Genomic DNA, 12,891 nt, shown 5'->3' with positions numbered 1-12,891 from the left:
GATCCGTACCTTGCTATTTTATTTGATTTAGGTTCTTTACATTTTGTTTCTTTAAAGGGAAGGTAGCATACTGCAAAGAAAATCACCAAGCTTCAACACAACTTTTATTTCAAAAAATGCTTCTGGGACCAACATATAATTCAGACATGCTTAGGACATGCTTTGATTAGAAGTGAATCTACTGTGAGTGAACCATGATAGCTATTTTTTAAGAGTACCTTTAACATGCTCTCCAAATTCTAGATATCCTACCATCCAGAAGCAGTTAGGATCTCTGGTCCATGACATGCATTACAGTTCACCAAATCTACATGAGTGTTTAGCCTGTAACAAGCATACAAAGAAGGCCAGCACCATTTCCAGTTTAAAAATGAGAGCAGAGATGGGAGAAAGTACCAACATGTAGCTATTTTGACACTGAAACACATGCACAAATGGTTATTGTTGCTTCAATAAAAATAATTTTCTAAAATAGGCAGTCCTGCTTCTTTATTTTGTACTGATTGATGTGGACAAAACATAATGGAATAAATACCAAAAAAGGTAACATGGATGACAAAAATAAATTGCAGTTCCTCGTGTGGCTTCCAGTCAAAGAGCAATGTATGAGTAACATGAGAAATCTTGTGGCTTGAAGCAACCTTACTCTTCTGTTAATAAAAATATTACCCAGACAGAAAAAGGATTCATTAGTTCTTTTTGCTCACAGTGAAAAGTGAATTAGATGTTAAGTTTTATTATTGTGCTCTGTCTATCTCTTTTCACAGTGCTGCAGTACTAAAATGATTTCCTCAAGGGGTGTTAGTCTGATCCCAGTATGACTGTGGGTGTATTATTGATTCATTTATTGATTGATTCATTCTTCCAGGAACACTGTCTTGCTTTTGGTATTAATATTTGGTATCAGTCAACTGTAGGTATAATAATGGTTGAAGTTTTCGTTTCCTTTTCTGATTGTACCAATGGGGAAAAAAAATTGTTTGTTCCTCATGGTGTTCTTATACTATTATTTAAAAATATTTATTTATCATGGTTCTTACCACGATGAACAAACCATAAGATTTTCAAAACAAAGTAAATAAAAAAGGCATTGGGTCCACTGTTATATACCTACCCACTAAAAACAAAACACGATTTTGCACACATCCCTTCTCTGCTTTTATAAGCAGGTAAAAAAAATGCAACTGAGCAGAATAATTCACACAAAGAAGACCAAGACCTTAATACTTAGTATAAAGGAATAGAACAAGCAGAATCCCACCGAAGATTAATTTTTGTTGGGCAAAAAATTCCCCGCCAGACTTGAAACAAAAATCAACAGCACATTTAGGGCCAGGAATCACTGGCCAAAGGCTGCCATTATAACGTTCATGCATCCATGCCTGTCTTTTGTCCCTTTCTCCAGCACCTGCTCCTTTAAGTTCCCCACCATGCATCTGAAAAGTCTAACTTCCTTTTAGAATAATTTAAATGCCTTGCACGCCAAGCTGGTGTCATGCCTACCATCTGTATGATTTCTTCACTTGGATCCAAAGAGTCAGGTAGCAGAATCAAGATGCTGGGTTAGGAAAAGAAAAGCAATAAATCAAAAACCCTAAGAATGATGGATCCCATTTGCTCACCAGAGTTAGGATTAAGTTTTCTATCCAGGCTTCCAGTCCATCAAGTACCAGTCTAATGTTTTGTATCTGTATTCCTTATAATCCACTGTTTTTACCTTTCTATTCAGAATGTTAATAAATTATATTTATATAAATATATTTCATAGCAAAATACCTTGCTACTCATACTCGCCCTGGGTGAGATTTAAGGTTGAGAACTCATAGAATCATGGATTGGAGGGACCAGAGCTATGAGTCTGATGTAAATCAAGATTTTGTGGCTTCTGTGATTAACTTGGGGCCATCCAAACGTGGCTCACACATATAGCTGCACATTTTCTTCAAGTTGTATCCAATTGGATCTAAATATTCTAGATTACAGCAAGTTTTCTAAAGGCATTTTAGTTGGATTTGTATCCGATTTGGACTCTGAAACTCTTGGTTGCCCTGTGGGATACTTTTTGTCTGGAGAGAGAGACATCAGTGCCTTTGATTTTTCTTGGACATGACATGGTTTTTGGTACCCAAGTTCTAATATATTTCTGGAGAAATTATCTGAGTTGGATAAGGGTTTGATAATTTTTCAATAATGTTTACAGAATATTGTTTAAGGAGATTTCTGTTCAACTGCACAACAATAGGTAGTTTATTGTCAGCAGACAAGTAAAATGAGAAGAATACAAGGAGAGCATTTAACTAAAATAAAACAAACACTTATTCTGATCTATTATTAAAACAATTCAGAATTTAATCTGACTACAGTAACTGATTGGATATAGATCAGAACTTGTTCTTTTGCTGATCTTTGTTCAACTTGTAGTTTCAATTCTAACTAGATAATACAACAAACATGCCTTTTTTGTTACTTATTGAAGAAGGAGCAAGAGAAGATGCACTCTGAAACCAAATATTAGAAGTAATTTCTTAAGTATAATTTTAACTTCCAGTCTGAAGCTAGGAAAGAGACAGCTCAAATATGACAGATGTCCTCAAACAATATATTTCAAAAGGAAAGGGATAGTATTACTTTTTGAATATAGTTTGTTAATATGGATTCCTGCACTGAGCAAGGAGGAGTGGACTTGATGATCCAAGTGGTTCCTTCCAACTCTGTGATTTTTATGAACTATAACATTCAGAATAAAAGTTGCTTGAAAAGGACATTTTAGTCTGTGCTCGGGTTTCAAGGACAGAGGACAGATAATTGATCTTCCCCAGAATAGTTGGAAGAACAACTGAAGCTGATATGGACTTTTTAGTACTCTGATGGGGTTATAAGGTCATTGCAAGGGATTTGGCCACGTTGTAACTTCCACAGCAGCCTTCTTACCGCAGCCAACCTTGATAGCCAATCTATTAGTGTGGCTCTTTTGCTGTGTACTCTCCTCCAGAGTCAGGCAAGTAGCTATTTACTTCGATGTCTCATACCTCTTTCTCCTCCATACAATACCTTTGGTAGGCTCCTATGTATCAGGGAGACAATAAAAAACATTGGCTTTGACTTGGCCAAACCCTCTCCATCCTGGTAGGCTGAACCATCAGCTGTCAGTTTAATGGACGTCATTATAGGTTCCTAGGTTCTCACCATTGCTAGTAGTGGTTTCTCCATTGAGTTCTGTGTTCCACTTTGGGGACTGATACAGTGCTTCCCATTTTTTGCCATCAGAGATTGTGAAGCTTCTCAGAATGCTGCAGGCCAGGAGCTTTTCCTGTTTTTATAGATCTAATACTATCTATTGGACAAATAAAGCTAAATACAGTAGGCAGCTTCATCATACATACTTTTAAGAAGAGTTTTTAATATAATTTATTAATTTTGTTCCTTTAGTTCCTTTCTTCTGTTTGAGTCTGCATTATATAAGCAAGAGTAAAAGTAAAAACCAAAGTTGTGAGTCCTTATATATTTTGCCCTGGGTTTTCTTAATAGTAGAAATAATATTTCCCTGCTGCAGTTATTTACTAGGAAGAAGCTAGTAATTTATCAGGTCTTTCACCTCACAGTATCTTTGCTTTATACGATTCAATGAATATTCTGTTTCAGGTGCATAAAGATACCGTATTTTTCCGACTATAAGAAGATACTTTTTTCTAAAATCCTTATGCTAAAAATTGAAGGGCGTCTTATTCAAGGAGTCAGCCGAGGAGAGAACCACGCGGTTGCAAAACTGCTCATACTTTGTCTCTCCAAAGAGGCTTCCTCCTATTGCTAGCCTCCAGTCACGAGTGAAATAGCTTGAGTCTGCAAAGAGACTTCTTCCAATCACGAGCCTTATGTAACTGACGTCAACTGATGCTGAACAAACCAATTGGAGGAAGTCTGTTCGCAGAGACAAGCTATCGGCAGTTTCACTCGTGATTGAATGTAATCAGTTATGCAAAAGAGCGTGGAAACAGAGCTGCAGAGAGACAGTTTGGACCTCCTCCCACCGAGTGTATCAGGTAAATGGTAATGCCTTGCCTGTGTCTAATTCTCGTACATATCAGAGATTAATTACTAAATAAAAATGTGTTCTGCACTATCTTTAAAATATTGATTTCTTAATTTTGGGTTGGAAAAGTGGGGGTTGTCTTGTACATGGGGGCGTCTTATTGACGGAAAAATACGGTAATTCAGTTCTTGCTTAACATTCATAAAACCTTATATAGCACTTTACACGTAAGTTTCATATGTGCTCAGACGTTCCTTAATTCCCTCTGCCCCAGTATTTTTCCATTTGATTTCTTGATTTTTTTTCTTTTTCCATTAAGGCTTACATAAACAGTAATACTACCACATATAGATGCCTTAAAGACACCCTAAGCAACCAGAATGCTTTAATTATAAACAGAATGTCTGTTTATAATTAAAAAGAATTGTTCAAACTCTTGTTGCATTTGTTTTATAAAGTATGAATCCTTTAATAAAGAGTATTTCAGTACCATCTATAAAAACTGGGTGACTCTTGTGGTAATTGATAATGTTGCTGGGGAACACTGACATAGCTATAATACATATATTACATTTATTAACCACTTCTTCTGAAGATTGAGGTGCCAATGAAACCTAGTCAAGAACAGCTGTGAAGTGAGACTGAAAAAAATCTTGTTACAATTGATTTCACTGTTGCCATATATCCACCAAATTAATCTCTGATATGTACGAGAATTAGACACAGGTAAGGCAGTATACGGATATCATCCGCAGCCAAGGAAGATAATTAGAACATCTATATAATATTCAGCATTTTGTTCTGTCAGCCTGAAGTCTGCTTTTTTTGTTTGTTTTTATATTTTCAATATTTTGTTGATAAAAGGTGTAAATTTTGATGGCTTTGAGATTGTTACATTTCTTTTGGTACAAATATATATATATTTACCTTGTAACTTGTATGAATGATATACTGATCAGTTGACAAAAGTTCCTAGGTTGATGCACAGGAAGGATGAATATTAAGATCTCAGTCCTGTACATACATAATTCTCCAATTTTTCTTTAATTTAGAAAGATCTATTGGATAGTTTCTGAGTGGGTTCTCCCCCCACCCCTCCAAAAAGGAGGGTAGGCATGCAGCTTGGAGATGCTCCTGAATTCAACACTTGGACTTGAAAATCCAGATAGCCTTTGTAACACGGAGTTTACCTTGCTTTGCTAATACTGCAATAGCCCACTAATCATATTAAGACCTCTAAAAATATAATCTAGAAGCTTCAATTTGAAAAGGCTGGAACAATTAGATTTTTGGCTGCCACTACTTCCTTGAATTATATTTCAGCAAACTTAAAAGAACTTCATCAGCTGTAAGTTTGGTTCTACGCCAAATTCAAAGTGCTACTGCTTAATTTTAAACCTTAAATGGCTTGAAACTGACTACTTGAAAGAGTGCCCCTTCTTGAGGAAACCTTCCTCCATACAGAGGCCATAATCCAATGATGTTTTCTAAATATTAGCTGTTAGCAGTGAGCATTACATCTACTAAAGATGTATTATTACATCTTTACAATACAAATATTATTACATCTTTACAATACAAAGTACAATTACAAATATTAACAATATTGTTGCAATGGGATGTCTTCTCCAAGGAAGTTATGCCTGGCACCACTACCGAATACCTGTCTTTTAGGTTTAGCATAATATTTTTTTTCTTTTTCCTTCATTAGTTGTTGTTGTTTAGTCGTTAAGTCGTGTCCGACTCTCCGTGACCCCATGAACCATACTGCGCCAGGCCTTCCGGTCCTTCACTGCCTCCCTGAGTTTGCTCAGTTTCATGCTCATTGCTTCAGTGATGCTATCTAACCATCTCATCCTCTGCCGTCCTCTTCTCCTTTTGCCTTCAATCTTTCCCAGCATCAGGGTCTTTTCCAAAGAGTCCTCTCTTCGCATTAGGTGACCAAAGTATCTGAGCTTGAGCTTCATTATCGATCCTTCCAATGAGCAATCAGGGTTGATTTCCTTTAAGATTGACTGGTTTGACCTCCTAGCAGTCCAGGGGACTCTCAAGAGTCTTCTCCAGCACCACAGTTCAAAGGCTCTAGTATTCTTCAACTGATATTGAAACGGCAACTCCCAGAATTCTGGTGCTGGCTGGGATACAGTTCCAACACCTCTTGATGGCATCTATATACCCTTGCCTGGAATTCAATGAGATTTATTCTGAGTAGATGTCAGATCCTTCCTGCTGCATGTCCCTCTAGTGCCATTTGGTGAATTAACAGGGATAAAGGAGTATTGCTTGATGATAGTGGAGCCGCTCTATAATTCTTTTTTGCAAGATGCATTTTAAGATTCTGCCTAAGTACTAGTATGGTTTAGGTATAATAGTTTTTTAAAATGTGCATATGCAAACGAGTGATCAAGGAATATAAAATGTATTTAATTACAGAGACTCACATTTGAACATTAAGATTTTCTGAGCACTTTCCTTTCATTTCTGGTGATTAAAATATGTACATGCATTATGTTTACAGTGGTAATTTCCGATGTACAATTTCATTTACAGTAAATTGCAGGGTTTCCCCAACCCAAGTTATGTATTTCAACTTCATCAATTTTCTTATTTGACTGCTTTTTGAACTCAGCAAAGATTAGTTATGGGTAAGTTTTCAAAAGGAAATTGTTGGAACATTTATAATAGTTTTCCTCCCAAAAGACCAAAGCAGTATATGGTTTCCCACCCAGTGTTATTGCTAAGACACCTGTGAGCTAGGCTGGTCCAAAATTAGCAACCAAGTTTCATTCTGCTTCTATTCAGCACCAATACTTTAAATCAAATGTTATCTAAGTAGTAATGTTAGTTTTCCTTTTCATAGCGTTCTATCAGTTTTCGTAGTGAGAGTAGATCTGATCTACTTGCGTCACGTCCCTGGATGAGGAATGTACCCTCTGCTAGCACCAAGCGACGAGACAGTAAACTCTGGAGTGAGACTTTTGATGTTTGTGTCAATCAGATGCTCACCTCCAAAGAAATTAAGCGTCAAGAGGTTTGCTTATTTATATTGTCTTTGGGGCTGTTTTTTGTGAACATTATGGCCTATCTTGATATGTGAACTCAGCCAGTGTGAATTGTTCCTAGAAATTTTTTTCCATTGATTAAGAATATTGAAAAGCAGAAATGAATAGCAAAATAATAGTTGCACATTTTGCTTCCTGTCTTAGTTCTAGAATGGCTACTTAGACAATAGTTATGAGGTAAGAAGGTCTCCTTCCTGAACATGTGCAACTCTCAAGATGTTAGCACAACACACATTAACCAGGCTTTAAATTTGCTCTCCCAGCACATGGTCTCAGATTGTTCAATTAGCAATCCAATTGTCATTGTTACTTCCCTTCCCACTCCTACTTTCCCACCCAACTCCAGAGTGGGAAAAAAAATGGATGTGTGACTGGGGACAGTACCACTACAGTCAGATACAAGGAAGCAATGTCCATAACTACCCTGGTTTATTAAGTACATTGCCAACTATCAAGGTCTTTCAGTGGTCTACAATAAAATCCATCACTACCTCCTATGTGACTGAGCAAGGGTGGGATGAAAACCAAAACAACCATAGAGTTAGTACTTAGGGAAGCCCCATTTTCACAAAGCCCCTTTAGACATCTGAAGGAATAGTTAACTTTCTGATAAGTAGTTTGCATAACATAGAAGCTAAATAAAGGAATTAGCTTAACAACAGAAAAATGGTCTGTATGAGGCTGAATCTAACCTTACTAGTTCTCTGGGTCTATTAACTTTCATTAATTCAGTTTTGGAATGCATTGACATGCTTACTTTCCTCCATGGCCCCCTTAATTGTGTCATGAGAACAAGATCAAGTGTTAAACTTTTTTACAGTTGAAGGGCTATACTTAGGATTATCCTGGCAAGCATTGTTTGAGACAACATAACAAAGGCTTACACTTATTTAAAAATTATCAGATAACCAATCCAGAAGTTTCATTAGAAATCAGATGGAGACTAATATATTTCTGAAATGAATGTCATATCATAAGGCTCATGAATGTGTGAATATTCTATAAAGAGAAGACATACAAGATGTGGGCTGCAAAAATCCAGGTGACCCAGTGAATGGGAACAAAAAGATATAGAAAACTCTTAACACTTTGCTGCCATCTGATGGTTGCTCATACTTTTGCAGCCCAGATACAGTATGCTAACAGAGAGCTGCAGCTTAATGAAGCAAGAAATAATATTTAGTTATTGTTAACACAGAGCTAGCTCAAAGGAATATTATTGGAACCCTTTATCTTCTTGCATTAAAATATTCATTGCCTACCAGGCATGTGATATTAATTATTTTTTTCATTCCAGTCTCTTGGTGTTGTAAATTGATTAGCCTTTGAGCTGTTCATTCAGAATGATCTAGTGCATGTTTAATCAGAAGCAAGACGTTTTATTTGATATTCCAAGCATTCATGCCTAAGGTAGCGGCCTTTCTTGTTTTTTACACAATAGACCGGGTCTCATCTGGAAATAAACTGAGTCTAGTTGCTTTGCCAAAAGACCCATACAAGGCTATCATGCACTTCAAGAACATTAAGCGTAAAAGTCTTTTGAATCAAGTCATGAGTAAAGTGGGGAAAGAAAAGAGAATGACATTGATTTGATTTGAACAATCCCCTCCTCCCTCAAATTATTTTGAAGCTAGAAAAATGAACTTTTTAAACAAGGGCAGGAAGATATAGTGAACACCAATTTATTTTGAGTAAACAAAAATAAAATAATTTGCACACATCAATTTGTCCTGAAACTGATAGCAAAACTAGTGATCCACTTAAAATGACAGGAAATGGAAACATATACAAGATAAAAGACAAAAGGAAGCTAGGTTTTCTCATTTTCCCTCTGCTCTTTTGGTCTAAAGTCAGAATGAAAACGGAGGAAAAAAAATCCCTATTTTTTGGCTTCATATATAGTGCTCTGTGCACATTCCCTGATTATTATTAGCAATCACAATGACAGACTCTGAGCAAAAGATACATAGCATTTTTTAGTTTTTCTAGCAGCCATTGGTTCTCTGGCCAGTTGTGGTGCTCAGCAGCTGCTCAGTAATGCTGAATTCTGATGCCAACTCATACAGGGTTTCATTGCCAAAACTTTATTGACTCTTATTCCGTTAAATTGAGTCCCCCTGACCAATTATTAAAGCAAGAGCAACAGCAGGTTATCTATAAACACTTAAGATGATGACAATCTTTTATTGTAGACCACTGAAAGACCTAGATGGTTGGCAGTGTACTTAAAAAAAAGAGAGAGAGAGAGAGAGAGAGAGAGAGAGAGAGAGAGAGAGAAAGAAATAATGGATGTGATAACTGAATATTTTAAGCAACATATAGGGGAAAGGAGAGAATGAACAATGGTGAATCCAGCCTATAATACTGGTGGTCATAACTTGAAATATTTTTAAAGTATGTCTATGTGTGTGAAGATATGAAACTTGTTCTGAAATACTGATATAAAAATAGTATATTCTAGTATAGGAGAAGGCTAACCCAAAGTAAGTGAAAGTATTATGCTGGCATCCACTGCTTTACAATTTTTTCTGAAGTAGCAAAATGGACTATATAATTAATCATACAGCTAATAATTGTCAACAAAAAAGCTGTAGATTGGAATATAACATACACATAAAAACAGAACTACTTAATCTATTGGTTTTATAATCTCTCTCTTTTTTTTTTGTCCTTGCAGTAGAAAACGAAAAATTGAATGTGTCTTTAGCCGTATTTCACACTGTTATGTAAGAATATTGAAATAGCACATTTATTTGTTTATTTTAAAAAGTCTCAGTTTCTTTTAAATTGCAGGCTATATTTGAACTTTCACAAGGAGAAGAAGATTTGATAGAAGACTTAAAGTTAGCAAAGAAGGTACTACATGCTTACATATTTTATCTTTAGATTAAACTGGGTAATACCGTTTCTGTGACAAATGCATAAACAAGAATTCTAATGAAAAGAAACTTTGAATATAGGAGCTAGAGCATAAATATAATCACTAATAGAGAGTTTAAATATGTGTTTATTGTATGGCTTTTCTGTCTTTTCGCAGGCTTACCATGATCCAATGCTTAAGCTCTCCATAATGTCTGAACAAGAATTAAACCAAATTTTTGGAACACTAGATTCTTTAATTCCTCTTCATGAAGGTATAATTCCTTGCATTCAGTATATTTGAGGAACAGTTGTATACAATTTTATACTGGAGTGCAAAATCTATAAGCTGAAGTGTGCAGCAATGTCTAATATTTCAATCTTTCTATAATACTGTGTAGGTTTATGTTTATGGAGGAGGAATGTATCTTAGAATTGGTTGGAATCTATTAATCTATTAAGGCTTCATTACGGAATTGAGTGTTCCTAATAAAACCAAATTGCCCCTCACCAAAAAAAAAAAAAAAAAAAGTACCAAAGTGGACACCAGAGGTTTTTTGGGTATATTTTATGTAGCTGTCTGTTTCAGCTTATTAAGATTTATGAAATTATGGCATATTTATTTATGTGTGTCTTTATCTCTCCCTCTATCGAGCTACTTTTGGGACTTCCCGAAATGTCTTTTTCTTTCTTTAAGGCTGCTGTGAGGGGAGTATGAGGGGAGGGGACTCTGATTCCAAACGAAGCAGCAGTACTAGAAGAAGGCTTAACCTTGTTTTGAAAGGGTCATTTCTGAAGTGGGGGATATGCTACTGGTAGTTTTATTTTTCCTCTGATTGTCATTGCAGCTTTAGAGGTGCTTAAAGACAGAAGAAGGTTAGTAATAAGAAATACCAAATCATAATTTTTGTAACATCACTGCTCTGATCAAAACTAAAACTGCTCTATAGTTAAAATAGATGTATGAAGAAACCAGTAGGTATATCTCATGAGGTTTGCCACTGAAACAGGAGGGTTAGTGGATAGTCACTTGACTCACTTCCTTGTAAAAATGAGAAGGGCTTTAATGTCATTTGGCAGAATTTTTATGAGTAGATGCTAATCACAAACTGGCAAGTTTCCTTCTTCTGCTTGTTTAGCCAAAAAAATAGAAAATCCATCATGTCTGCTTCACACAAAAGTTCAAGAGCCATCTCCCTTATGCAGGAAAAACCAGTTGGTACGTTCTCTGCTAAGCCTGGCTCTCCATGTTATGAACATGATCAGTGAATGATTCATAAACCAAGTCTTCCATTCATTCCCATAGCATTTATTATTCTTGTATTTTCATCAGATCTTCTTAGGAGACTGAAAGAAATTAGGAAGCCTGATGGATCTACAGAATCGGTTGGTCACATTCTTGTGAGCTGGGTATGTAAAATGCTCATGCATGTTTTCATGCTCCTAGTTTTCAAGTCCTGATGTTAACTGACACTAGAAACATGTTCATAGAATTATGAATATTAGCAGGATTTGTCAATATTTGAGTTAAAATTAAGATACTTGGAAAGGTATTAATTTTTAAAGACAAAGTTCTTTGATTTTAATACTTAGACACCTTTCTAACACTGTAGAAGATTAAAGATAAAGAACAAACTTCACATAGCCAAAGGCATAAAAGAGAACTGGTCTGCCTTCACAGTTTCATTTGCTAAAAAAAAATGTGTATTTTATAAGCTTTGCATCTGCTGATGAGCAGTGCTTGTGATAGATAATCTCTGCATAGTGTTGCTGACTGTAAAAATATAACGTTCTAAGGTGTCATATATCAACCTGCTTCAGAAGATTGCATTGTTGTACTGACTCAACTATATTGCACCTATTCAAAAAAATTGCTTTTTTAACTTACTGTTGGATACAAGGCCGCAATACCTATTTTCAAAGACATTAAACTGTAGGTGGGAAAATAAAAGTTCTAGAACTTACAATATTGTTTGACTAGAATCCTAGAGTAGCAGATTTAAAATGCTGAAAACAATTCATGTAAGGAGCCTGTACTTAAAAGCAACAAATATTTTTGAATATGAACACATAAAAACTCTTGCCACATATTATTTTCAATTTTCTTTTCTTCTTTAGCTTCCGTTCTTGAATTCTTACGACAGCTATTGTAGCAATCAAGTAGCTGCTAAAGCTTTGCTGGACCATAAGAAGCAGGATCATAGAGTGCAGGACTTCCTACAGCGCTGCCTGGAATCACCTTTCAGCCGCAAATTAGATTTATGGAATTTCCTTGATATCCCACGAAGCCGTCTGGTGAAGTATCCATTGCTACTCAGAGAGATTCTGAGGCACACACCAAATGACCATCCAGATCAACAGCACCTTGAAGAAGCTGTATGTGTTTAGCAACAATATAGCAAATAGAGCCATTTTTTAAAATGTTGAATTATCTCAAGGCACCTGTTTGTAATAGAGTTACATTCTGTAGGTGCTTGGCTTGCAAAATTACTTACAGCTAATGTAAGAATATTAGCAGTGTAGAAGCAGAAAAGCAGTTTTGTTAGAGGGCTGTGGAAAAGTTCAAAGGAATACTTTGCTTCTAACAGAGTGTTTGTTCCATTGTGCCTTGTCCACCTTCCCCCTCAGAATTCACACTATAGAAGAAAGATGCTGTGAGAAGCTGCCTCCTTCAGCATTGGCTAAGTGGTCTTCCAGGCTAGGCAGCTCCAGTATGGCTTGTATCCAGCTCCAAACCCACTCTTTACTGAAGTGAATTAAGTAGTCTCTTTCCTTTGGCAAAGCAGCTCAGGTGACCTCCACCGCCCAAATTGGTTGGTCAACTATTGGTTTCCATATGTTGTGTTGAGCTGTCGAAGCAGAAACAACAAAGAATCTGATAACACATGAACCATGTCTTACTCTGTGTGTGTGTGTGTTGCTAAATATCACAGCTGTAAA

General features: G+C 36.1%; 1 protein-coding gene across 3 annotated transcripts in view; it reads left to right on the top strand.

Annotated features, from left to right (window-relative positions):
• ARHGEF3 (Rho guanine nucleotide exchange factor 3) overlaps positions 1 to 12,891 on the top strand; it is a 125,505-nt gene that overhangs the window by 104,708 nt on the left and 7,906 nt on the right. For all 3 annotated transcript variants that reach the window (XM_088134200.1, XM_088134201.1, XM_007427984.4), the window contains 5 exons: positions 6,891 to 7,061; positions 9,886 to 9,948; positions 10,130 to 10,226; positions 11,285 to 11,361; positions 12,070 to 12,327. In XM_088134200.1, coding sequence (XP_087990326.1) covers positions 6,891 to 7,061; positions 9,886 to 9,948; positions 10,130 to 10,226; positions 11,285 to 11,361; positions 12,070 to 12,327 — 666 coding nt within the window. The remainder of the gene's footprint in view (positions 1 to 6,890; positions 7,062 to 9,885; positions 9,949 to 10,129; positions 10,227 to 11,284; positions 11,362 to 12,069; positions 12,328 to 12,891) is intronic.

The sequence above is a fragment of the Python bivittatus genome, unplaced genomic scaffold, assembly GCF_059951505.1.
Source record: "Python bivittatus isolate LINGU-HERP-01145 unplaced genomic scaffold, Pbiv_v1 ctg000080_np1212, whole genome shotgun sequence".
Taxonomy (NCBI): domain Eukaryota; kingdom Metazoa; phylum Chordata; class Lepidosauria; order Squamata; family Pythonidae; genus Python; species Python bivittatus.
The sequence above is the reverse complement of the archived record's forward strand: the minus strand, read 5'-3'. Positions and strand labels throughout refer to the sequence as shown.